Raw genomic sequence first — 25,979 nt, 5'->3', positions numbered from 1 at the left:
AGCCCAGGTGAGCCATGCGCCTGCCAGGCAGGCAGGGAGGGACAGTCCAGGACAGTCTCTCTGCAGGGCAGGTGTGGTCCATACTGCAGAGTCCTGAGTGGTACCAGAACACGCAGAGCTCTAGCCTACAGCCTGGGGCCCTCAGCTAGGCTGCCCTTCTACTGCAGAGAGAGGGCAGCTCCACAGCTCCCATCCTACGTCAGCCCCCAGGAGGTAGTAGCAGCCTTACCTTCTCACCTTTCTCTCCAGTTCCTCCTCCAGGTCCCGGATCAACCTGTGGGGCAGAGAGAGGGGTCACATGCTATGGGGCCCAGGACAAAAACCCAACACAACTAGGGCAGGGGCAAAGAAATGTTGAGCTTACAATTCGTCCTGGGGGTCCAGGCGGCCCCTGCAGAGAAGGAAGAGAGCCCAGCATTAATGGAGGCCTCCAGGAGATCTGCACAGACACAGCCCAAGACACAGCAGCACCCCATGGGGGCAGGGGGAAAGCTCTGCAGGGCTCCAAACCACCTTAGACATATCAGAGCAGAACGAGAGCTTTGGGGGCCCCCAACCGGCACAGAGCCCAAATGGAGCCTGAGCTCCACACCTTGCCCTGAGTCAAGAAGCTGCACTGGGGGGTTCCCATGGCCAGGGCAGCTGCTCAGGGATGGCCACTGGTGCAAACTTCTCCATGCTGCCCCCTTGCCCTGACCTGGCCCATCTCCGGGGACCAGTTAGCCTTTGGGTACTCTGCTGAGATTGCCAACTACAGCCTGAGCAAAACATCAGGCTTAGCACATCGGCTTAGCTGTCAGCACCGCTAGCCTGGGCTGGCTCAAAACCAGAGACCTGGAAGGGAAAGATCATCATCTCAAGCTCAGGCAATGGCAGCTGAGTTTACTTGTGCAGGGTCTGGGAGAGCATGAAGGAGGATACGTACAGGCCTGGGCGCACCACATGGACCAGGGCAAATCAGCAAGTGTACAAGTAAGCCTGTGTCTATGTGGGGTGAGAGTGCAACAGGAGCAAGGGTGTGTGCACAGAGCATGCAATGGACACCCTGAGCCTGCAGCAGCTCTTCTCAGAGGATGGCCATCCCCCTACATTCCTGGATTTCCAACGTGTGTGGGTCATGGTGGTGCCCCTGTGCCCTGTCTGCAGCCGTCTAGGCATGACACCGGGGGTCCCAGCCTCACTCTACTGCAGTGTGCCAAGGAGAAAGGTCTGTGTGGGGGTGGAGCACCCCCAGACTGGGCACTAAATGCTTCATTCCAAGCGTGGCCGAAGGGGGTGCAGCTACTCACCGGTTCCCCGCGGTCACCCTTGGCCCCTGGCACTCCAGGACTGCCCTGCAAGGAGAGATGGGGCACAGTGAGGGGAGGGGAGAGTCAGGCAGCTGGCTGCTGGAGAAGAAGGAGGGGGTGGGCTGCAAGTCGGGAACTTACATTTTTGCCATCATCGCCGGAGTCGCCCTGGTCACCCTTCTCCCCAGGGAGGCCACGGTTTCCTGGTAGGCCCTGGTGGAGAGACAGCAGGTGAAGCAGCGGGTCCACAGCACCATGGTGACCCCCACGCTGGAGTGAGAGGCTGGGGAGCCCAAACCCAAGGAATGGGGCTGGGGAGGAGCAGGGGCCAGGCAGAGGCCCCTCCAAGAGGCCATGCTGCTGCTGCCCCTACAGAGGCTGGAATTCACCAGGCTCCCCAGGAGTTAAGGGTACTCAGCTGCCGGGGTGGGGAAAAGGGACAGTCACCTTCCCAAACCCCACTGTAACATCATTCTGCCAGGCTCTGCCTTCTGGAGCTCACCCCAGTCAGTATCTCAGCTGCTGTCTCACCCCCAGGCAGCACACAGGGCACAGCTGGGCCCGTTCTGCAGCTCCCCACTCACATGAGCTCAGGGAGCGTGACAGCATGGAGTCTCATGGAGGGGCATCACTTTGTCTATCCCCATGTCCCCACTTGGTCCCAGCAACTCTAGCCCCCTGTGCATCCCACATGCAGCTCTCTCATGATCTTCTACCCCCCTGCCACCCTACGGCATACACCCCTCACATCGTCCTCACTTACCCGGGGGCCCCGGTCACCAGATTTGCCAGGCTGACCCGGCTCTCCCTGAGAGGGAAAGAGAGGAAAGTAAGAGAATGGTGAGAAAAGCCAAGTGTGGTCAAGGGAGGGAGGGGCATTGCCACAAAGAGACAGACTGATCACTTACTGGGGTCCCCTCGTCACCCTTCTCACCACGTTCACCCTGCAGCACACACGAGAGGAAAAAAAAAGAGATTCACCAGTAATCTTGCCTGACCAACAAAACACAGAGCCACCCACTCAGTGCATGCTGTGTGCAAACTCAGCACCCTAAATACTTCCATATCTACAAGTCCCCCATCTCCTTGGAACATATCTCCACTCCACACAGTCTCCACCATCACCCAGAACACACCTCCCCTCGGTACACCCCCGGGAACATGCCTCCATTCCATGCAGCCCCCACCATCACCCTGAACACAGCTCCACTCAACACACCCCCAGGAACACATCTCCACTCCACGCAGCCTCCTCCCCAGGCATATGCCTGAAGATGACCCCACCCTCACCAGCCCCTCAAATGAACCTCCACCAGATACACCTCCACTCCACACAACCCTCTCAAATACCTCCTGGATCCCCTGTTAAAAATAGCCTGTTGATGTTGTCATAACAATCTGGCACAGGGTCTCCATGGAAACTCCAGGATGTTGTATAATCACTGTGGCCAGAAACAGGCTTTCCACCAGCAGGGACTGTGAGGCAACAGTCAGAACTGTAGGCCCAAGAGCCCCATCTGCCTGCTCATGGACACCCTGGTATGCACCAGGTCATGCCCTCCTTATCCAGAGCACCTCTACATTACCTCTTTCCCTCGCAGGCCCATCTGCCCTGGAGCTCCTGGTCTCCCCAGCTCCCCCTTCTCCCCAGGTTCCCCGGGGTCACCCTAGACAAGAGAAAAATCCCAGCAGAGAGGAGAAGCCAGTTGGTTACAACCCAGCACCCAGCTGAGTGCCCCAACCCACAGCACCCATGTGAACAGTGTAGAACAAGGAACTCCCCCAACACAGCCCACAGCAGCCAGTGAGCCCCTCCCCCCAAACATAAACAGTGAATGCCCAGAGGTACCGTCCCTCCCCCGCACATAACACAGCACCCACATGTGCACAGTAGGGAGAGCTCCCCACTCCACTCCACCCCATCCCACCCAAGCATCAGAAAGGAGCCCCTCCCGCCACAGGATAGAACCAGTGCACACACACAACCCAGCCCCCAGGGCAGCCAGGCAGAGGAGCCCTCCCCACACACCCCTCACCCCAGGGAGCCGTTACCTTTGGGCCACTCTTGCCAGTGAGGCCGACAATCCCCTGGTTTTCCGGAAAGAGAGAGGCTGTTATTGGTGACCTTGCCCCCTGCAGAGCCTGTGCCATCCCCACTGGATGTGGTCTCAGGGGAGGCTGTGGGACGTGGAGCAGCACTCACGGGGCCTTGGGGACTGCTCCTGGGCCTTCCCACAGGCCAGAGTCCTTCTTGCACACGGGTGGTGGGGGTGCAAGTCCCCAAATCCCTCCCCCACCCCAAGTGCAGGGGTGCCAGGGCCCCTCACCTGTGCAGAGATGGGCTCCCACTTGTGCTCACATCAGCCACGTTTGGCTCTCTGCCCTTCACCCACCACTATGAGGGAGAGAGGGGCACAGACCCAGGCTGACTGATGCCACCCAATGGGCAGAGACTGAGCAACTCCCTCCTCAGAGACAGCGCTGAGTCAGACATAATCCCAGGGATGGACACGAGTGGGAGCACAGCCCCATGGCCCTGATGGCACCTGGCCCGGGATGCAGGGCACAGCCAGCTGGGGGATGCTAGCCACAAGGCAGGCAGGCAGGCAAGACTCACCCTGTCGCCCTGCTCTCCTTTGGGGCCAGGTGGGCCAGTGACACTGAATCCAGGGAGGCCCTGCAACAAAAAGAAAAGCAGGTCAGAGCAAGGCAGGAAGGACAAGCCCTTTCCAGGCTCCTCACCTGGCCAGGCTGTGGTTCTCACTGCCTCTCCCCCACGATGTTACACCCAAACAAGATGGTGGATCCTGGCCTGCCCTCAGGGAGGGATGGATTCCAACTCCCAGAGCAGGGAGCTACACAGGCGTGTCGGGGAGCCCCAAGCACAGTCCCAGATTTCAGACTCACTCCTGAAGAACCCCTAAGCCACGGTGCACTGAGGAGCCACCTTGCAGGATGCAGCACCAGAGGTAAAGACCCTCTTTCCTACCCAGCTACGAGAGCTCTATGCTCCTGTCCCAGAGCAATTACCCTCTCCAGCACCAAGAGCTGCTCCGGGTTTCCACTCCCAGCAGCATCCCTGCCCCTCCTGAGCAGGCTGCTGGCTGCGGGACTTGGGATCCTGCCCACTAAGTGGGGAGCTGAGCCCCAAACTCACTTCAGTGAGCTGGCCCTAGGCCCAGGTTTCAGAGGGACAGGAGAGATGGCTTTATCCCCTGGGCCCCCACTGAGCTGCCTGCCTCTGCCAGAGCTCCTGGCTGTGCTGGGCACTGGAGTGATGCCTCTGATGGCCCAAATGATACTCACGCGATCTCCTTTATCTCCTGCGTCTCCCCGGGGACCTGGGGCCCCCTCTGCTCCTGCAGGGCCTCTGTCACCCTGGAACGGAGGAAACAGCAGCATCAGCCACACTGAGCTGATCCCCTCTGGACCCCAACACGGGCCCTTCCACCCGGGCCACAGGTGAGACAGGCCGCTTACTTGCTTCCCAAGGCAACGGGGGCAGGCTGGGCTCAGGATAAGATGACACTGAAAGGAGCTAACTGGACTGACCACAGGTGACATGGAGCCAGGAGTGGCAGGGGGTGGAAGGAATGTGCATGGAACGCTGGAGCAAGCAGTGCCAAAGCTGCCTCTGTGCAGGTGACGTTTCCACGCTGCCCCCAGCGAAGCCAAAGCCCCCCTGCCCCCAAGCATGGGGACTCCAGTCTGCTTGGCCTCAGCTTTCATTACAAGAAATATGTTTCCAGCCCTCCCAGCTGCAGAGAGCCTTCCAGTCAGGAACTTAGCATAGCCACTGCAGTGATGGCTGCCTGTGTCTGCAGAGAGCCTGATGCAACAACCCAGTGGGGTGAGTGCCCCTGCCAATCCGACTGGAGCAGCAACTCTCAAACTCAATGACCTCACGTGAGTGTCAACTTTAACTCTTCCACCGCTGATGATTTGAACAGACAGAAGGGGATGGGAGTAGAAGTGACACCCTCAGGTCCTGAGAGTTGCTGCAGGAAAGGCAAGGCAGTGGGAAGAAGAGACACAGAACAGAGTGGCTGAAGGAGGGGAACACAGGGCAGGAATATGGTGGCCTAAAGGAGGTAGGTTCTCTCACCCAGGGCTGACTGCAGCAATAAGGCACTGAGCAGATAACGGACCAACCCTAAGCTACTACACAGAGACTGGCCTCTCCCCTCAAGCTCTGGGGGCATCTCCTGGGCGCTGTGGGAGTGTGCCATCCTAACCAGAAACCCTGGCCCATGGAGCAGAATCAACATGTAGTTGAGCTCATTAGCTCTGCTGGGTAACTGCCCCTTTCCTGGGTCACATCAGCCATCACTACACCACAGGCCCAAGCCCCATGGCTGCACTCTGCCCTGCCCTAAAACACAGTGCCAGCTGGGAGTGCATCTTACAAACTGTACATTTGCAAAAGAACTGAGAAAGCCCCACTTCTGGGGACAGGATCATTTTCAGTTACCTTCTCTCCTTTGATCCCAGAGACGGTGGAAGCCTGGAGGAGAAACACAAGGAGAGAAACTGCTGAAATCCGAGCACTGCTCCCTGCTGGCAAGGACACCTGGAGAGAGCCCAGCCTGCCCTTCATGATAATTGCTACCTCTCACAGCCACCAGGGGGAGCACTTCTCCTTGGCCAGGTATCCACAGAAGCAGCCTTCTTCCCTTCCCCTAACAGGTCAGCACTCAGGAGAAAAGAGTGATGGGGGTGCAGTAAGACCCCATAGACAACGCCCCACGCCCTGCAGCGAGTTCTCTCTGCACCAACCTTCCCACCAGCACCAACGCTGGGGGCCACCGTCCCAGCAGAATGCGGTCCTGTGGTGCCCCTCCTGCCCCTTTGAGGGTCAGTTCCCACCCTGGGTGCTGGGAGCCCGGTTACACCCTTCCCAGCCCTTGAGAATGCAGTTCCTGCCTGACAGAGACGAGGCCACTTACCGGCTTTCCGGGTTCCCCAGGAGCACCTTGATCCCCCTAAGGGAGAGAATGACAGAGGCCAGGGGTCAGCACCCCACCCAGAGGGCAAAGCCTTTCCCGAGGGGCAGCAGCCCACCCTGCCCTGGGAGCATGAGGAAGCCATCAGAGAGCATCATGTGCCGAGAGTCTCAGGACCAGTTCAATTTCCTTTGAGAGCCACGGCCCTTCAGCTTATCTGCCAGCGTGGCTCACTCTCTCTGCACCTGGCTGAGCGCTGCAGGCCAAGGTCCTCATCAGACAGCAAGGTACCCAGCTGCCCTTCCTTGGGCATTACTTATCGACAAGGAGATTCCCGCGGGGCTTGGTGCTAGACTGGAGGATTGCGTTATTGATCTCACTATTCCCCCACACCACAGACTTCAAACACACAGATCCAAAGAGCGCAACGATTCCCCTTCCCCTGCAGCACTGGGAACCCAAGCCCAAGGGCACTGGGGCTAGTGCCAGAGACCCAGACAGTGACTCCGGCCAGCAGAGTGTTATTGCCCCAGCTGACTGACAGACCATCAGTGGTCCCATTCTCTGTGCCCAGTGAGCACAGGTGGCATAAGTCACACAGGGAGGACACCTGCTTTCTGCCCTATCAGCACCCCAGCTGGAGATGACAGGCTGGCATTGATGTGACAAACCAAGCAGACTGCACGCAATGCCACATCCTTCTGCAGGGCAATCCCAACACAGGGGAGATACCTCCTCTCTAGAAAGAGCCACCTGGGGAATTTTATTTCTTCTAAGAGCTTCTCCAAGATCCAACAGCCCTGCCCGCAAGCCTTGCCTATCAATGGGAATTCTCAGCACTTTTCTTCCTAGAGACCTAGAGCCCTGTCCATCCTACCTGGACTCCTCCTCCACTCCTCACTCCTCCTCCACTCCTCACCCACCAAATGTCAGTGATGAATGCAAAGGGGCAGCAGTGTAGCAGCTGAGCCCTTGTCTGTTGCATTAAGGACAGTCTGAGTATTTTCTGCACTTAGGCCCAGGGTTCCTGGCCCTTGAGGCCCAGACCTGTGGAAGGGACATTGACGAAGGCAACACTAGGGGTGCGCAGGCTCAGAGAAGACACGTGGAGGAAGAGAACTCTCCATGTTAGAAGCAATGTCAGGGACATGGGTGGAAAATCAGCGCAGCTCAGGGACGGGCGCTGTCATCTCTCACTTCATGGATGCCCCACAAATGCTCTGCTCACCCCAAGAGCTAGCTGAGGGGCCCAGCAAGCAGAATGGATACAAGCCATTCCGAAGAGTCCCTACCTTTTCCCCTCGGGGGCCGGACGGTCCTGGCAATCCCTGTTCCAAAGATTAGAGAGACAAGAGAAGCCCATGAGCGAACTGGCGGTACATTCGTTTGTCCATGCAGGGAATACCAGCCGCCCCAGAGACTCACACCCCAGGCCAGAACCAGACTGCCCAAGAACCATGGATAGAGATTTCAGCCCAATTTGTGCTAGGGCCCATTGCTTAGAAGCTGGAGGGAGGATCCCCGCCTGCCAAACTCTCCCACTGACTCAGCGTACTAAGCCAAAGCCTAGGCAGGGCAGTTACAGGAGGTTCCAATAGTCATTTCTGCTCCTCCTCTGTCCCTTCCATGCATCCCCTGGGCCTGTCAAGCTCAGTGGAGGGGTAGGGGAGGAAAAAAAAAACATGGTGCCAGATCAGCACGGGGCACCGCAGCAGACATCTCAGCACAGGAGCATTCCTGCCCAGGCTGTGCAACACTGTGGGGCTGGCACTGCCACGTTCCACCTGGGCTAGCAGGGGTCTCCCACACTCACCTCTCTGCCTGCTGGGCCCAGGCGGCCTGGAGCTCCCAGCTCCCCCTGAAACAGGAGAGAAGGCATGAGTGGAGCAGGACAGGTTTTGTGCACACTTGGCATTTAGAAGTGGGGAAAGACCATCACAGCCAGCAGGAGCCAACCTGCACCCAAAGCACCCCGCTTGCTCAGCCTCCCCACCTCACTCAGTTCTCTGCTCCTCCCCCAACCATTCCCCAGCTGGGATCACACAGCACTGCTTGATCTAAGCCTCTGGCCAGCGCTCCTGCTCTCCTAAGCTGCAGGACGTGGGTGGGTTTTGGGGAAGGGGATCCTTTTGATTGTGCAGAAGCTCCCGAAGACATGGAGGGAAGCACAGAGAGCAGGCGCACTGACCTGCTGCATTGGCACAATAGAAGCGCCACTCTCCCCAACCAGCTGCTGTCCCTCATGTGCTGATCAGGACCACAAGGCTGAACAGAATGAGCCAGGATCAGGGACGGGGCTGACCCAGATTCCCTGGCAAGAGCCGTCCTGCCTACTACCCACCCCCAGCAATCACAGGCCCTTGGCTGTGAAAGATAAACCCAGAGCGAACCTACCTTCTTCCCTTCCGGCCCAGGGGGTCCGCGATCACCCTGCAGAGGAAATGGAAAGAGAAAGGGAATTTCAGCCAGGCTCATACTCACCAGTGCCCCTCGGATAGCCCTGCCCCCTGCAGCAGCTCCCTAGCAGCCAGCAGGCATCCTCTTTGGAGACCCAGTCGAAACAGATTAGGGCAGAGCATCCATCTTCTAGACAGAGTCTCCTGCAGGGGTTCCGAGATACACGGCCATAGCACGGAGCATGGGCCTGCCCATCCGGGGGCCCAGAAATCCACATCCAGTTTGTCCACGTCTCTAGCACACCTGCAGACTGTGAGCCAGTCTGTCACTGGGGAGACTACCGGCAGACAGGGATGGTCACAGGGAAATCCCAGCCTCTCCCCTCTTCAAGGTTCCTGTTTTCTCCATCACTTCTGGGGCAGAACTTTGGTTTGGAGCAGCAATAACAGGCAGGGGGTGGAAAGTCCCAGGGGTGTAAACTGCAGACCACTGTTCCATGTGCAAAGGGAGCACCCTCGGGTGGTGGGAGCAGCAGCCAACAACACTCAGCCTCAGATCAGGAGCCCTGAGTGTGGTGCCTGCCCCAGTAGTGACAAGTCACCTGCTTGGTCCCAAACTCTCCTCCTGGTTGGACAGGATGTCTTGACTCACAGCACTGTCCCAAGGGCAGAGGTGAGCCAGTGCCCGATACCCCTGGTCCCCACAGCATAACCCTGTGCTCCAGCAAACTCTCACCTTCTCCCCTGCTTCTCCGAGTTCTCCCGGCTGCCCGCGATCTCCCTGTCACAAAAGAGAAGTGCATCAGTGCTGGAGGGCACAGGGACCATGCCCGTGGATAGGACCTAGCTGGGAGGAGCCCCTGGGGCAGCAGAGGAGGCCTTCGGCCCATTTCATCCTGCAGTTTCCAAGAGGCAGGTACCACTGGGCGAGTGGCCAGCAGATGCCTCCTGGGGGAATCCCATGAGCAGAGTTGACTGTAGCAACACCCTATCTGTGTGGCCCTGCCTTCGCACCCCGGCACAGGAACACAGAACAGGCTCGTGGCTCCTGCTGACTTTCCCCACTTGAGGCTGCAGTGCTCTGTCTCAGACTGTCCATTGGCCATCACAGGCAGAAGGTTTCTGGCCAGGAGCCCATGCACCAAACAGCAGGGTCTGGGGTCGGTGCCCCATCACACCCAGCTTCCCCAGGAGTCCAGTGGGGAAAGGCTCAGACAGGCATCCCTGTTACAGGGCAGTGACCCATTACAGCAGGCAGACCACCTGCGTAACAACAATTCACACTGAGCACCTCCTTCTGGGGATGTCAAGGCATGTTATCCCCATGGCCCCAGGGACACAGGACAGCCCTCCCCCCATTTACAGATGAGGAAACAGGTGCAGAAGGGAGGAGAAGGGTTCGTCCCAAGGTCGCAGAGCACAGGACTGGCAGAACTGGGTATACTACCCATGAAGCCCAACTCCGTCTCCACCTGGAACAGCCTGCCAGCTGGGAGGTCTCCCAAGACCCACCTTGCTTCCTTGTTCACCTGGAGGTCCTCTCGGGCCCTAGGAAAGCAAAGCAAGAATGTTACATCTCTCCACCAGGGTGTCCATGGCAAAACCTGCTGAGGTGTGTTTTCAGGGAATCCTGGACCTATCTCCCCACTTGATCAGAGCGAGGTGTGAGCTGGGTTGTCCAGGGGGAAGCCCGGCAGGTCAGTGGCTGAGGAGGTTGGAACCCACTCCTGCAGGCTCAGCCTCCGACTTCCTCAGGATACCTGTGAACACAGGGCTATTTCTTGCCCTTGCTCAGGCCCCACTACCCGCGGTCTGAGCCAAGGCGTGAGCAGCTCCCCCTGCACTGTGCCTGCTCTGTGCACACCCCAGTTGGAAGACTGCTTTACCAGAGCTGGGAGTGGGAAGGCTCCTGGCTGAGGTGGCTTATAGGACTGCCATCCAGCTGCCCCAAGAGCAGCCAGCCAAGTACATGGGCTCCTCCACCCCTGGGACAGGGCTTGCCAAGCTGCCATCCAGCTGGGGAGAGGCAGGGCTGGCCCTAGGGAGACAGACAGCAGAGCACTGGCCCAGTGGGTCTCATGCAGCCTCTGATCCAGAGGCTCTGTCCTGCCCTGCTTGGGGCATGGACTCTCGGGTCTAATAGGCCTTTCCCAGCTCTGACCACAGAGCCCCAGTGGTGTTTGCTCTTCCCCACTCAGGGGGCCTGCTGTTCGAGGCTCCACAGGCCTGCAGGGTGCTCCATGCCAGCGGGGTTCATTCTGCCAGGGCATGGCTTACCTCCTCTTATGGGACTCACCCGATCTCCTGGGTCCCCTGGGCGACCCGGCGGCCCTGGAAAACCTTCTTCTCCATCACCCTGGGGACAAAGAGCAAAGGAAATGTCCAGAAAAGACAAAGGCATCATAGCTCAGGGAACTTGAGGGGACAGGAGCCAGTGAGGACGGCTCTTTGAGCCCCTGCTTCTCCAGGTTAATGGGGTGGGATTCAGGGAAACGAGGCCACTCCCAAGCCACAGCAAAGCCTCCTATCATGCATGCATTGTCCCAGTCATGGCATCAAGTGCCTTTGTGCAGTAGGGAGACTAGAGCACAATCCCACAGTGGATTGGGGGGCGAGGGACGGCAGCAGATACTGCACTAGCGCAGCCTGGGCTCTCTTGTGGCCCCTGCCTCACACCACAGCCCTTCCTCTTACCTTGTCTCCTTTCTGTCCTGGGGGCCCAGCAGGTCCCCGGGGCCCAGGGGAACCAGGATCACCAGGCAAGCCCTGAGGAACAAGAGAGAAAGAAAGAGCTGAGACCAACCTGAGCAGCACAGAGACCAGCCCTGAGTGACACGAGGGCAGCAGCCTCCTCAGCCGAGGCACGGTGTTGATGGGAAGCCAGCCTCAGCGTAAGGTTAACACTACCCATACCTAGCAAGGGGGATTTCCCTTTCTATGGAGCCTTATTCTGCCCCTTCCCTAACTCATACCCCACCACCAAACTTCCCCTCCCACCACACCCTCCCAACAGAGTCACCCTCACCCCATCCCCACCTGCCATGCATCTCCACTCCTGGCCCTGGCACGGCAGGGGGAGGTACTCACCGGGATGCCTGGCTCTCCTCTGGGAGTTACCCCATCAATCAGCCCGGGGGGGCCCTAGGGAGACAATCACAGGGAGCTTAGATATCACATCACACTCTTCCTACCCCTCTCAACCGGCTATGACCTGACGGCCCCATGAACTCGCTCTGCACCCACACACAGCCCACTCACCCAGGGGAGCGTGTCTTGGCTCAGCCCTGTGGCTAATTGGCTGCAGCTCCCACAGGCCAGCTCCACGATGCAGGGAGCAGAGGCCACTCCTGTCCTGTCACAGCACTGCGGGACCCCACCCACTGGCATGAAGGGGCAAGCGCTGCTGAGCATCACAGCCTGTCAGCCTCTCCCAGGCCACAGTGCAGCACTCAGGAGAAGAGCCAGGTCACTTACCCGCTCCCCTCGCTCGCCTTTCGCCCCCTGCAAGAGGAAATACACAGGGTTAAAGGGAGGGCTCCCTGCACCTGGCATCCTAGCACCCTCTGGGCAGCCCTGGGCACACAATGCTCAGTGGGTTTGGTGCACTCACAACCCAAGGCACCTGGTGGGGAAACCAGAAGCAAAGATACAGCTCAGCATGATGCCCACCCACCAGAAGCAGCCACGTGAGTCTGTGGCTCATGTGTGCACACCTGGCCATGGTGGGGCCATGGTGGGGCTACATGTGCCTAGGTGAGAGATCCACGGGAACACACAGTGTGCACATATGGACGGGGGGGAGAAATGATTCACATACAGAAGGAGGCAGCAGAATCAGGGGGGCAATGGGGACTAATTTCCATTGTGGGGCTGATTTGTTTCCACCCCTATAGCCAGCGAGGGTGTCTGATGGAGCAGCCTGTGAAGAGGGAACGCCTGGAGGCGGGGGCTGGAGCCAAGCTGGGAGGGGAAAGGACGGCTGGGCAGAGTCAGATCATTTAGGGGACAGAGAAGGGCTGTTTCCCTTCCAGGACAGGACCCTCCAGCAGCTGCATAAGAGCAGCAGCCAGGAAGGGGAGGAAGGAGCCAGGCGGGTGGCTGCTCTGGGTGCCCGGGGCAGGGGAGCAGGGATTCCATGCCACCGCAGCTGCCCTAACCATACTGCTTCCTCAGCCTGCCATGTGCCTCCGACACCAAGGTGAAGGCCTGCTCCACCACCTTTCCCTAGCCCCACTGCTGCCCGAGCCTCAGGCACTGCCTGAGCTTCTTCTGCACCCCTGGCTCCTTGGTGCACCCCCAAACCCAAAGCCCCAGCCCCCCCAGGCCAGGCGAGCTTCTCACAGGCAGGGCCTGGCTGTGTGGAAGGTGCTGGTGCAAGCTGCTGTACGCACGGGGTGTGGGGGGGAGCTGCATGCCCGAGGAGGGAAGGCATGGCAGGGCCCATGTGCATGGAAGGAGCTGTGAAGGGGTTGCACGGGGGTTGCCGTGCGGGTGCACAGTGTTGTGGAGGAGGCTGTTTGCGTGCATGGACAGGGGAGGGGGCACAATGTGACTCTTCACCTAACTGCTCGGGGCAGAGCCTCTGAACAGTTCCTCCCAAACGGGAGGGCGAACGCACCTTGACAAACTCTCCGGCAGGTCCTGATGGCCCTGGAGGTCCAATGGGCCCAGGAGGTCCTGGATCACCGACTGCTCCTCTAGGCCCAGGGTTCCCAGGGAGGCCAGGATTTCCCTAGAGAATCAGAGAGGCTCCATCAGTGCTCTGTGCTGGGGAGGGAGGGCACCACGGACAGAGGACCCTGGATTTTGGGATGAGCCCCTGCAGCCAACCATTCAGGTCTGCAGCACAGCCATCAAATCCAAGTGCATGTCCAGCCAGTGCTCAGGGTGCTCATATATTGCCCATATTGCCCAGCATGTCTGTGTGCAGACTCGGCTGTAGCCTGGCACAGCTTCACTCTAGATGCAGCCCCTCAGTCTCTGTGGCACATGGTTATGGCAGAAGGCCTCCTCACTCCATGTGTTGGCAGCCCCAGAGTTGGTGGGCCAGCAGCAAGGAGTCTAAGAACCTCAGTGTGAGGCCTAGAGGGTGACAGACCCAGCAAGGTTGCTGAGAGGACTGGATACCTGCTCATCTGGCACTGGACAAGCCTGCGAGTCCCTCAAACCTCCAGCCACAGGGCAGGGACAGCACAGAGAAGCACAGGCGTAGTATAACTTCTATATCTGAGGGGGCAGCTTCAGCCAGGCTAATGGGGCTGCGTGTGTGGGGGCAAATTCCACGCCTGCCTGAGGCTTGCACTTTGGGGGGGCAATGCTCCACCACCCTCCCAAACTATACCCATGTTGAGGAGGCCTGAGAGGGCAGGGTCCATAAAATAAGAGTTGAGCACAGATCTGTTCAGAGCAGAAGTGCCATGGGGACACCAATCCTCGTGCAATTTGAGATTCATTGGAATGCTCTCAGTGCCATTGAACGGATCCCAGAGGCTCAGACCATGGGGTGGAGAGATACAAACCCCCCGCAGTCCCACTGCGAGTGCCAGGGCCCTGGGCCACAGGATCTCTCCTTTCGTTCCTGTACCCCAATGACCGCACAATCCAAACCTGCTTTCTACTACGTACCCGACTCCCAGGCTCCCCTTTCCGGCCAGGCAGCCCCCCTCCTCCGTTCACAATCACTCCTGGATCTCCCTACACAAAACAGAAGGCCAAACCTCAGTGCACCAGCCCAGCCCCATATACAAGTGCCTCAGCTTCTCTGGGAGAAGACATGGCAGCTGTACCAGCAACATTGCACCACGCTTCAGGACAGGCAGTGAAGAAGGAATCGGGGAAGGCTGCACAGAGTTACCAGAGTTGGACTCTGACCAGGACGTGGGGGTGAACACCAGACTCTTGGGCAATGGGCCAGGGGACCCAAGATCACAAGTGGCCAGGAACTCAGTTTTAAGACCTCTCCAGCAGCACAGTGTCCCTGGCACCAGGAGGTGGCACCGAGATCAAAGGAGAGCAATCCTTACTGAGTTGTTCACAGCACTCCAGAGCCAGTGGAGTCTCCACTCCAAGCGTTGAGCTGGTTCCACCCTGCTCAGCTCGGGAGTGCTGCTGTGACCCCAGTATGAAGTGTGTGTAATTTACAGGGAGGCATCTAATTGGATCTAAGGTGGAGGGCCTCCCTCTTGCCAATGCGAGAACCTGCTCACAGCAGTACTGCCTTGTAGGGCTGTAGGACACAGAGCTTGGAGGGATCAGGGGTTACATAAGGTGGGAGGGACCTGTGGCCCCCCCCCCCCCACATGGCTAGGTGCGAGCAGAGGTTGCTGCAGACAGAACTCACTGAGCCTTTGGATTGCCCTGCTTGGTGGGAAATCCAAGATGGCGGCCACGTTAGGTGGCACTGGATGGGATGCACTTCTACCTACCGGTTCGCCTTTCTCTCCCCGTTGCCCGGGAGGCCCCACTGGGCCCTGCTCCCCCTGGAAGGCAAAGGCAACAGTAAGCAGGGGGGCTCCAGAGCAGAGAGCCAGGCTAACGGGAAAGCGGGAGCAATACATACCGGGAGCCCTCGGAGGCCAGGAATGCCTTGTCTACCCTGAAAAAAAAAATCAAAACAAGATGAGGAGTGTCCTCTGGCCAAGGGAGCAGGAGACTGAAGCCGAGAGATCAGGTCTGCACACCATGCACGGAGCAAGATGCAGATACAGACACAATAGAGCAGGGAAACCGTTACAGTCCATGGAACTCAAGTTACAGTCACCACAGGCAGGAGGCAGGGCCTGGAAGGGGACGACATGGGAAATGACAGGGGCAATGTGGGTCTCAGAGACCCATTTAATCTGGACTTCTGCAGTCCTTGTTACATGGGATGAAGTCAAGTAATAGCCAGTGCTGCAAAGCATCATGGGAAGAGGGATGCAAATCACCAATGGTAAATATGGCCCAAGAGGAGGAACTAAGAGGAAATACTTACTGGCTGGCCAGGGGAGCCAGAGTTGCCAGGGCGACCAGGGCTTCCTGGGATCCCATCCGCTCCTGGTAATCCCTGGGAATGGAAAAGGGAATAAACCAACAGGTCCTGGCTCTGCTCTGGCCACTGCCCCCACCATTCCCAGGCAGGTTCATGCCCCAGAGTGAAAACCCATTTACATTCAAAGCCATCCTAGAGTGCTGAGCCGTGCCAGGGCAGCCATGAGGGCTGCATTTGGGATAGAGCATGTCAATTTAGAGGGTCCGATCAGCTGGGATTTGGCCAAAAAAAATTCTTACTGCAGAGCCTCATTTGGACTTGCTTTTAGCTCCCTAAGTGATTCCATGGGAATAGGCTCCCTCCTGGGTCCCAGTGCCAAAGAAACTCCACAAGAAAGGGGGTTGTGAAAGATAGCTGCATCCCCAGCACTGCCAATGGCCCTAGGACCTCTCTTACCCAGCGTGTCCATGCCCCTGGTATACAGCACCACCAATGGTCCCAGTACCTCTGACCCAGCCTGCCCATGCCCCTGGCACCCAGCACCACCAATGGCTTCGGTATCTCTTAACCAGCATTGTCTGTGCCCTGGTATCCAGCACTGCCAATAGCCCCGGTACCTCTTACCCAACCTGTCCAGGCCCCAGTACCCAGCACCGCCAATGGTCCCAGTACCTCTTACCCAGCATTGTCTGTGCCCCTGGCACCCAGCACCGCCAATGGCCCCAGTACCTCTTACCCAGCATTGTCTGTGCCCTTGTACCCAGCACCACCAATGGCCCCGGTACCGCTTTCCCAGCATTGTCTGTGCCCTTGTACCCAGCACCACCAATGGCCCCGGTACCTCTTTCCCAGCATTGTCTGTGCCCTTGTACCCAGCACCGCCAATGGCCCCAGTACCTCTGGCCCAGTCTGTCTGTGCCCTTGTACCCAGCACCACCAATGGCCCCGGTACCTCTTTCCCAGCATTGTCTGTGCCCTTGTACCCAGCACCGCCAATGGCCCCTGTACCTCTGGCCCAGTCTGTCTGTGCCCTTGTACCCAGCACCGCCAATGGCCCCGGTACCTCTTTCCCAGCATTGTCTGTGCCCTTGTACCCAGCACCGCCAATGGCCCCGGTACCTCTTACCCAGCATTGTCTGTGCCCTTGTACCCAGCACCGCCAATGCCCCGGTACCTCTTTCCCAGCATTGTCTGTGCCCTTGTACCCAGCACCGCCAATGGCCCCTGTACCTCTGGCCCAGTCTGTCTGTGCCCTTGGACCCAGCACCGCCAATGGCCCCGGTACCTCTTTCCCAGCATTGTCTGTGCCCTTGTACCCAGCACCGCCAATGGCCCCGGTACCTCTTACCCAGCATTGTCTGTGCCCTTGTACCCAGCACCGCCAATGGCCCCTGTACCTCTGGCCCAGTCTGTCTGTGCCCTTGTACCCAGCACCGCCAATGGCCCCGGTACCTCTTTCCCAGCATTGTCTGTGCCCTTGTACCCAGCACCGCCAATGGCCCCTGTACCTCTGGCCCAGTCTGTCTGTGCCCTTGTACCCAGCACCGCCAATGGCCCCGGTACCTCTTTCCCAGCATTGTCTGTGCCCTTGTACCCAGCACCACCAATGGCCCCAGTACCTCTTACCCAGCATTGTCTGTGCCCTTGTACCCAGCACCGCCAATGCCCTGGTACCTCTTTCCCAGCATTGTCTGTGCCCTTGTACCCAGCACCGCCAATGGCCCCGGTACCTCTGGCCCAGTCTGTCTGTGCCCTTGTACCCAGCACCGCCAATGGCCCCGGTACCTCTTTCCCAGCATTGTCTGTGCCCTTGTACCCAGCACCGCCAATGGCCCCGGTACCTCTTACCCAGCATTGTCTGTGCCCTTGTACCCAGCACCGCCAATGCCCCAGTACCTCTTTCCCAGCATTGTCTGTGCCCTTGTACCCAGCACCGCCAATGCCCCGGTACCTCTGGCCCAGTCTGTCTGTGCCCCTGATACTCAGCACAGCCAAAGGGCCTTGTGCTCACTGCCTTGTGCATTGTCAGTGCTACTGGCACCCAGCACCGCCAATGGGACTAGTGCCTTGTACTCAGTGCTGTCCATGCCCCTTATGCCCAGCACTGCCAATGAGTTTCAAGGGCATGTACGCCACCAACAGGGACACCACGGGGCTCCATAGTGGACATGGGCCAGGGGGATGCACCCAGAGGGACCCCAGGGCACTGGCTCAGAAGGAGATCAGAGTTGAACAAAGTGGATATTCTGCCCCTACAATGCAGCCATCCAGTGCCTGGCTCTTCCCTCACGGCACGGGGTGTGAAGGGCACTCACTCACTCTTTCCCCCTTTTGGCCTGGCCGCTCGATGATCTCGCCTGGGGCACCCCGTGGCCCCATTGGTCCTGGGGGGCCTGGAAGCCCATTGAGCCCCTAAAAAGAAGAGGAGAGAAAACAGCCATGGAGAAATGACATGGGGTTATTACATGGGGATGCGCCCCCAGTGGTAAGGGCAGGCTCGGGGCCTTGGGAGGCTGTAATGATGCTGGTTCTAGTGGGACCCAACTGAGAATATTAATTTAGGACAAACTGCTTGAAGCACGGCAGGTACAGCCCCAGGCTGGGGTTTCTATGCACACCAAGGCAAACCAAATCTTGTCTTAGACACCTTATTTGACCTCCTTTATACTAGATTTGGTGCCACTACAGGACCTCGGTTGCAACAATGATCTATATGATCCCCGATTATATTAATAACGTCACAGAGGCTCCTCTGTGCCCATCACCCTGCAGCGCCTCCTTCTCCTGCTCTCTCGCCTCTCCAAAGAAGAGGCAGGACGATTAGCTGCCACAAGAAGCTTTCCCAGGGCAGGCCAGTGAGGGCCCCTAAGGAGCTCAGCGCAGCAGGAGGCCCAGGGAGGGGTCCCTTGATCTCCCCCTGCCTGCTTACTGGGGTGACACTGGGGATTTGTAATAAGGCCCCCTAAAAGCCCCCGCGCTACTCCTCACACGAGCCCTCACTGCACAGAGGCTCTGGCGCTGTCACCCCTCAGCTGAGCTCCCCAGTCCCAGTCCATTTCCAGGCATGCCCTGTGCCTTGGCGAGGCCCTGACACTAACACGGGGTCTGCATCCAACCCACACTGAGTGCAGGGAGAGCTCAGCACCACAACCCCCCCAACCCAGGGGCCCACACACAGAGGGGGATGTTACCGGGTTTCCAGGGGGGCCAGGCTGCCCCACACGTCCTTTCTGCCCCTGCGCAGAGAAACAAAGACAGGAATGAACGGCCGTTCCTGCTCCCAGGACGCAGGCTGATCAACAGTCAGAGCTTCTAAGTCCATCAGCTAAGCCACTAAACCAAAGCGGCCCCACAGCCCCTGGGAGGGGAGCAGACCCTCCCCCACCCTGCACCCGGGCACCCCTCCAGCAAATCCCGAAATACTCACAGTCTGGCCGGGCTCCCCCTTCTCACCCTGTGGCAAAACAGCAAAAAGAGGCCAGTTAGGGGGCTGCGCAGCAACAGGCAGAAGAGCCACCTGTGAGCATCTCCACTTCCTGCACCTGGGGCCAGCCAGTCCCCAGGGCAGCTCAGATAGCAATGAGGCTGGCCAGGCTGCACCAGGAGTCAGTGCAGAGCTGGCAGGGAAAAGCCATCACCCAACCTGCCTCTGCCCACCTTCCTGGCCACGGGCCTCATGCTCTCACATCCACCACCGTGGCAGATACACCTGGGAGTGGAGCACCTTCACCTCCCAAGGGCACCTTGATATCTCCTGACTCCCCACTTTACTAGAACCTGGACTCCTCTCGGCCACCCCCTCTCCAGTAAGCTGCCCCAACCCAGCCAGGCCTTTCACACAGCCCAGCTCTTCCACGCTGCCTCCCCTCTCACTGCACTGATTCCCCACAATAACTCCATGCCAGCCCAGCCCCCCCCAGCTCCAGGAGGGTCCGGCTATCTGCAGCCCCGTCTTGTGCCGGTTCCCTCGTGGGAGGAAGCTGCAGATGCTGACTGGTGGGGACTCACCTTGGGACACTGAATTGTGCAGGGCTCCAGCTGAGGGGAAAAAGTTCTGCATTAGAGAGAGTGCCCTGGGCAGCCAAGTCAGCTTGACCCCGTGCCAAGCCCCCGGGTCAGGGAGCAGCACCCCCCACCTGCAGGGGGACATTATACACATGGGCCACAGAGATACTGCATGGGCAGGGGGAGGGGAGAGCTGCCTCCAGCCCCACGGCTTCCATCACCTGCAGCTCCCTATCCCGCCACCCAACAGCAGCTCCAACCTGCTCTGGGATCGCTCCCGGCCCTGCAGCTGGGGGCAGCCCTGGGGCCAGGGTTGCCAACTGTCTAATCCAGGGGTAGGCAACCTATGGCACGGGTGCCGAAGGCGGCACACGAAGTGATTTTCAGTGGCACTCGCACTGCTTGGGTCCTGGCCACCGGTCTGGGGGGCTCTGCATTTTAATTTAATTTTAAATTAAGCTTCTTAATCGTTTTAAAATCCTTATTTACTTTACATACAACAATAGTTTAGTTATATATTATATAGACTTATAGAAAGAGACCTTCTAAAAATGTTAAAACGTATTACTGGCACGGGAAACTTTAAATTAGAGTGAATAAATGAAGACTCGGCACCCCACTTCTGAAAGGCTGCTGACCCCTGGTCTAATCACACAAACCCAAACACCCTTGCCACGCCCCTTCCCTAAGGCTCCACCCCTTCTCTGAGGCCATGTCTCACTCATTCCATCCCCCCTCCCTCCATCACTTGCTCTCCCCCACCTTCACTCACTTTCACTGGGCTGGGGCAGGGGGCTGGGGTGCGGGAGTTGGTGCGGGCTGTGGGCTCCGGAGTGGACTCAGGGCTGGGACAGGGGGTTGCAGTGTGTGGGAGAGGAGGGGTGCAGGCTCTGGGAGGGAGTTTGGGTGCAGGAGAGGGCTCAGGGCAGGGGGTTGGGGTGCAGGCTACAGCTGGGTGGCACTTACCTCAGGCAGCTCCCAGTTGGCAGCGCAGTGGGGCTAAGGCAGGATCTCTGCCTGCCCTGCTGGCAAGTCCCTGCGGCCCCTTGGGGCGGTGGGCAGGGGTCTCCGCATGCTGCCACTGCCTGCAGGCACCACCCCTGCAGCTCCCACTGGACGCAGTTCCCAGCCAATGAGAGCCATGGAGTCAATGGTCGGGGCAGGGGAAGCAGGTGGAGATCCCGCCTTATCCCTGCTGTGCCACTGGACTTTTGGTGGCCTAAAATCTCCGAGTTTGGTTTCAGTAGCCTCCAGGAGATAGAGACCGATTCTGGGAGACTCCTGGCAAAACCAGGAGTGTTGGCAATCCTGCCAGGACAGAAGCAGCTTCCCCCTGGCAGGCCACTCTCCCCTCTTACCCTGTCTGTGACGGTCACCCTGCAGAGGGTGCTGGCGAGCCTGTCCTCCAGTTCTGACAGGCCGGCCCTCGAATCCTGGGCATAGAAAACATGGTGTGCGTCTTCATTGGTGACAATGCGGCGCAGCTGCTCACGATCTGCCCCGTCCATGCCCACCGCCAGCACCTGGATCCCTGCACAGAGCAGACAGGAGCCTCATGGGAGGCAGTTTGGCACTAACCCCCCTGGACCCACTGCTCAGGGGAGTGAAGGGAAAGGGGTTAGAGGCTCCAGCACTACTGCCCTGAGCAGGGGTTTTGACCAACCCAGCAGTAAAGGGGAGAGGGAGAAGGTGCCCTCACAATCTCCTTCCTTCCTGCTACTCCCCACCCCTCCCCCCCACACACCCTCTCTTCCCATCATTGTTCACTCCTTCCCTACCCTCCTGCCCTCTTCCTCCTTCCTCAGCCCCCCAACTATTGCCTGATGTGAAAGTGGGAACATTTTGTAATACTTTTCTGAGTCTGGTTGGTGCCTCGGTTTCCCCTATATGCTGAATTGTTACCTAGTGGGTGGAAAAGGACTGTGCTCTCAGGGCAGGCTCGGGACAGGCCTAGCTGTCTGGGACTTATGCCCTATATTAATGGAGCATCGGAGAAGACAATGGCAAATCCAATTGCTCAGACATTGGCACTTAGCACCCAGTGACCCAGAGGGAGGCTGAACAGCATTTCCCCAGGGCGAGAACAAAGGACTGGAAAGGGGTGAGGTGGGGGATCAGAGCTTGCTACTGGAAGGAGTCTCTCCATCAGACTCCAGGTGAGAAGATCAGACAGAGGGAGGCAGACGTAGCTTGGCTGGGCTCTCCTAACCAGAATGGTCTGTGCTTTAACCTTCAGTTCTCTAGACTACCCTAAGGCCTTCCTACACCCTGCTCCAGTTAGCAAATTAACCCGACTGTGGAAGTGTCACTGCAAACGCTCAGCGAGGTGCATTGATTGCCCCAAGAGTGGGCAAGTCTCCCTCGAGGTCTGTCTCAGCCGGACTTGCTGAACAATGTTAAACAGGAAAGCTGCAGGTACTGAGGACCAGTCTAAAGAGGCGGTGAAGCCGAGTGGCTACCCTGGAGAAAGCACAAGACCCAGAGGGGGACTGGCATGCTGAAGGGGTTCCAAAGCTGGGGGTGTAGCACCAATCATGTGGGTCTGCGATATCCATCCCACCCTCTCCGCCACGTCCCAGCTCCAGGGATCCAGCTATCACCTGCTGCCTTGATCTCCCTGGCCGGCCCAATGGCATCGTCACCGGAGGGGCTGTCTGCCAGCACCACCAGCACCCCTGGCACACCAGGCCGGCGCCCTGCACTGGGGCTCAGCATGTAGGTCCTGGCAAAGTTGATGGCAGCTCCTGAAGAGAGAAAGGGTATCACTACAAAGCGGGTTTGATGTCACCCCCATCTCACCCCCCTTGGGCCCCACCACCTCCGTCCCTTTCCCCATCACCACTCACCCCCACCCCAGGTTAACTCCAGAGAGGGACCTTAGCCAACTGGGAAGGTGTTGCCATGGTCTGGGGGTGCAGAGTCCAACCCACCACTGCACAGGACTCTCAGAATATAGGCCACTTCCCTTCCTGCCCCTCCCCCATACAGTGTTCTGTCCTCATCCCCTGGCACCAAGGCAGCTAAGAAGCACGACATCCAAAGCTGGCATCACCCCCACCCCACAGCAGGCACGGTGGGGCACCCTGGGGGAGCCCAGGCTGCAGGCACAGTGCCCCTTACCCAGGGCATTGCCGCTGGGCTCCTCATAGCGCATGGTGCGGATCCGCTCCAGGACAGCACCCACATCACTGGAGCGATTCAGCAGGACCCACGGGATGCTGCGGTAGCTGTAGATCACCACGCCCACCTTGGGAAGAAGGCAAGACGTCAGCCAGGCTACTGAGATCACAGCCATGATGCAGTCCCAGGACGGGGTGGGATAGGTTGACCAGACAACAAATGTGAAAAATCAGGCCAGGGAGTGGAGGGGTAATAGGAGCCTATATTAGAAAAAGACCCAAAAATCGAGACTGTCCCTATAAAATTGGGACATTGGGTCACCCTAGGGTGGGACCAGCCCTAGCGCAGGGGAAGGGGAAACACAAAATGGCCTGAGGCAGCCCCCAGGACACGTAGAGGAACAAGGGGTACGTGTGCAGGGTGCACATTGCTTCCCCCTTGCATCAGTGGGGAGAACCAGAGCCCAGCCCCCAGGCCAGCCCTGCCCCCCAGTACCTGGGTGGCATCGGGGCCCAGCTGGCCCAGTGCTGAGACGGTGTTGGAGAGCAGGGCACGGACGGTCTCGGCGCTGTAGGCACTGTCCCGGGTGCCATGCACTAGGAAGATGATGTCACCGCGAGCGTCCCTGCAAACTGCACAGGAGAAGGTGATGAGGGAGCCCCTGAGGGATGGTGGGACAGGAAGAAAAGCCCAGCCCAGCTTAGCTCCTGGCAGGGGGCCTGACGAAGGAGCTGCTCCCAGCACCTCTGCTCTGGAGGGCCACTCCCCTGTGTGCAGGCCAGGCTCCTGCCCACTGCCCCACAGCTCAGGATCAGGGGCAGCTGATGCTGGGGAAGCCTCCACAACAGGGGTCACCAACGCGGTGCCCATGGGTGCCATGGCGCCTGCAGGGGCATCTAAATGCGCCCACATCCTAGCCGGTGATGGAGTATCCGCCGAAATGCCGCCAAATTTCAGTGGCATTTTGGCGGCGATGCCTCTCAATGATGCCACTTGCCGCCAACAAGCGACGTCATCGAGAGGCGTCGCCGACAAAATGCCACAGAAATTCGGTGGCGTTTCGGCAGATGCTCCACCGCCGCCATAGTCCTTTGTCTGGCACCCACCAGATGAAAAGGTTGAGGACCACTGCTCCACAGCCATCAAAACAGACCCAGCCTGGGCAGTGGCAGATGAACTTCCCCACACGGTGCCCCTCCCAAGTGGTAGCAGAGAGGTCAGGCTCCAGGTGAGGCTTCACTGCTGTGCTGAGCTGCCAGCTGACTAGCGAGAGCCCCTGTCCCAGCAGCAACTAGGCTGAGCCCCAAACCTCTAAGTGCTCCAATGGGGCAAGGCCCCACAGCCCAGTCCCCACTCCTCCCACATCTGAACTGAAGCCAGACTGGCCCTGAGAGCCATCCAGGCTGTCCCATACCTGTGCGGTCAGTGAGGGTGGACTCCGCGCCCCTGGCGCTCCCGAACAGCGGCCGGATGGTGAAGAGGTATCTGTGCCCCAGCCGCAGCCCTGACACCTGGTGGGACGTTGCTGACCCGGGCAGTGTACTCTGCGTCTCGCCTCCCTCTAACCCGAACAGAGACAAGGGACTTCAGCATAGACAGGGTCCGAGGGAGACGGCCGCTACCCATCTCCTCTCTCCGCCCCTCCCCACCTCTCTGCCCAGTGCTGTCTCCATTTGAAGGGGTATTTGAACTGGGGATGGTCAAGGAGCACACAGCAATGGAAACAGAGACCCTCTTTCCAGAACCCCAGACTGGGCTAAGCTCCACCCCATCCACCCTGCCCCAGCGCGACCCCCCGGCAGGTCCCCAGGCCTGTCTGGAGCAGACTGCCAGCTTGGGGAGTTGGGCTCCTGCCCATTAATGGGGCGCTGAGCCCCAGTCTCACTTCAGTGAGATAGCCCAGAGCCTGAGTTTCCTCTAGGGCTTTGCACAGCCTTAGCCAGGACTTCTGCAGAGCTGGCTCTGGGCAAAAGAGGGGGTCCCAAAGCTGGGAGCTAGCTATGGCTCAGCATGGAAACGGGGTGCCTATCTGCTCAGGAGGGCCCTTTCTTCAGGCACCCATGGGGCACCACTCCATGCAGGCTCTAGGGGTCGCTGCTGTAGTTCTGCAGCCCCAGAGGCAGCCGTGCTGGAAAGCTGTTCATTACCTTGGGGCAGCTTCCAGGTGAGGAGGTAGCCGGTGGCTCTGGGAGCTGGAGTCCAGGCCAAGGTCACAGAATTGTCTCGGGTCTCCGTTACCCGGAAATTGGTGACTCGGCCCAGAGGTGCTGGAAGGGTAGGAAAGAATAGGCTGTAGAGGGTGCCTCCCACTCCAGCCCAAGGGACTGGTGCCACCCCAACCCTCCACCGACAGGTGGTGAGGGCGTGAGGAGCAAACCCAACCCACCAGGCAAGGGAGGGGGGTCGGGGAAGCACAGTTCTGCATTTCACCATAGGATGGCCCCCTGGCTCCAGACACGGCTCAGCCAGACAGGGTCTCTAGGGGGCAGAACTGGGCTCCCCTTAAGAGAGCCAGCTTCAAAGCCTGCTAGGCTGGCTCAGACTCCAGAGAGGGCAAAGCCTGTCCCATCCCGCTCCCCAATGACATGCCAGCAAACAGCCATGGTTAGAGGTTCCCTTCCAGGTCCTCAGACCCTGGGCTGGGAAGGACAGAGCCGGCCTGCGGGAGGGTTGCCCATACCAGTGTTGGCAGCGATGTCCACAGTCTCACTCTCCTGGCTGCCCACCAGGCTGGTGATCCGGATCTCGTAGCGCTCTCCCGCCCTCAGGCCTTCAATGTCGTAGGAGTTAACATTGGGGGCGAGCAGCTGGCTCCTCTCCGGCCCCCCTGCACCCGGGGAGAGACGGGGTTAAGCGGGGCAGGGTGTGCCAGGAGAGAGGTGGAGGAGGGGAAGGAGCTCACCATCTGCTGGCCTCCAGCTCAGGCGGTACCCGGTGCTGCCCAGTGCTGGGCTCCAGGTGAGGCGAATGCGCTGGTCCGAGGAGTCAGTCACCCGCAGGTTCCCCACAGGCTGGGGGGCCACCTCTGCAGCTGGGGGGAAGCAACACAGAGGGATGGGGTCAAGGGAGTAGAGGCCTTGCTGCAGCTGCCAGGTTGGGTGCACAGAGAGGCTCCCCTCTGGGACCTGGGTGTCCTGGCTCATATGAGCAGGCTGAGGAGCACTGGGCTGGGTTCCTCAGCTTCCTGTCAGGGTTCGGAGAGTTCCTGGTGGGGCCGGAGCTGCGCCACGAGGCCTGGGAAGAGTTCTCTGGGCTG

The 25,979-nt window shown here is 59.0% G+C and overlaps 1 protein-coding gene across 2 annotated transcripts in view; it reads right to left on the bottom strand.

The window, feature by feature from the left end:
• The window catches only part of COL7A1 (collagen type VII alpha 1 chain), a 92,047-nt gene that overhangs the window by 22,396 nt on the left and 43,672 nt on the right, over positions 1-25,979 (bottom strand). For both annotated transcript variants that reach the window (XR_004001358.1, XM_030570521.1), the window contains exons 23-60: positions 25,626-25,754; positions 25,404-25,550; positions 24,871-24,990; positions 24,138-24,284; positions 23,219-23,355; positions 22,724-22,850; positions 22,204-22,347; positions 20,962-21,134; positions 19,607-19,636; positions 19,026-19,052; positions 18,790-18,834; positions 17,918-18,010; positions 15,602-15,673; positions 15,188-15,223; positions 15,054-15,107; positions 14,254-14,322; positions 13,247-13,360; positions 12,103-12,129; positions 11,716-11,769; positions 11,323-11,394; positions 10,925-10,984; positions 10,141-10,176; positions 9,365-9,409; positions 8,627-8,662; positions 8,046-8,090; positions 7,525-7,560; positions 6,236-6,271; positions 5,761-5,793; positions 4,596-4,667; positions 3,907-3,966; positions 3,342-3,377; positions 2,876-2,956; positions 2,198-2,233; positions 2,053-2,097; positions 1,431-1,502; positions 1,290-1,334; positions 365-391; positions 230-274 (exon numbers count right to left, since the gene is read on the bottom strand). Coding sequence is in view for 1 of the 2 variants with exons in the window: in XM_030570521.1 (XP_030426381.1) it covers positions 230-274; positions 365-391; positions 1,290-1,334; positions 1,431-1,502; positions 2,053-2,097; positions 2,198-2,233; positions 2,876-2,956; positions 3,342-3,377; positions 3,907-3,966; positions 4,596-4,667; positions 5,761-5,793; positions 6,236-6,271; positions 7,525-7,560; positions 8,046-8,090; positions 8,627-8,662; positions 9,365-9,409; positions 10,141-10,176; positions 10,925-10,984; positions 11,323-11,394; positions 11,716-11,769; positions 12,103-12,129; positions 13,247-13,360; positions 14,254-14,322; positions 15,054-15,107; positions 15,188-15,223; positions 15,602-15,673; positions 17,918-18,010; positions 18,790-18,834; positions 19,026-19,052; positions 19,607-19,636; positions 20,962-21,134; positions 22,204-22,347; positions 22,724-22,850; positions 23,219-23,355; positions 24,138-24,284; positions 24,871-24,990; positions 25,404-25,550; positions 25,626-25,754 (2,663 nt within the window). In the remaining variant the exon portion in view is untranslated. The remainder of the gene's footprint in view (positions 1-229; positions 275-364; positions 392-1,289; positions 1,335-1,430; positions 1,503-2,052; positions 2,098-2,197; positions 2,234-2,875; positions 2,957-3,341; positions 3,378-3,906; positions 3,967-4,595; positions 4,668-5,760; positions 5,794-6,235; positions 6,272-7,524; positions 7,561-8,045; positions 8,091-8,626; positions 8,663-9,364; positions 9,410-10,140; positions 10,177-10,924; positions 10,985-11,322; positions 11,395-11,715; positions 11,770-12,102; positions 12,130-13,246; positions 13,361-14,253; positions 14,323-15,053; positions 15,108-15,187; positions 15,224-15,601; positions 15,674-17,917; positions 18,011-18,789; positions 18,835-19,025; positions 19,053-19,606; positions 19,637-20,961; positions 21,135-22,203; positions 22,348-22,723; positions 22,851-23,218; positions 23,356-24,137; positions 24,285-24,870; positions 24,991-25,403; positions 25,551-25,625; positions 25,755-25,979) is intronic.

The sequence above is a fragment of the Gopherus evgoodei genome, chromosome 7, assembly GCF_007399415.2.
Source record: "Gopherus evgoodei ecotype Sinaloan lineage chromosome 7, rGopEvg1_v1.p, whole genome shotgun sequence".
Classification (NCBI taxonomy): Eukaryota; Metazoa; Chordata; order Testudines; family Testudinidae; genus Gopherus; species Gopherus evgoodei.
This window is presented reverse-complemented; position numbering and strand designations above follow the sequence as displayed.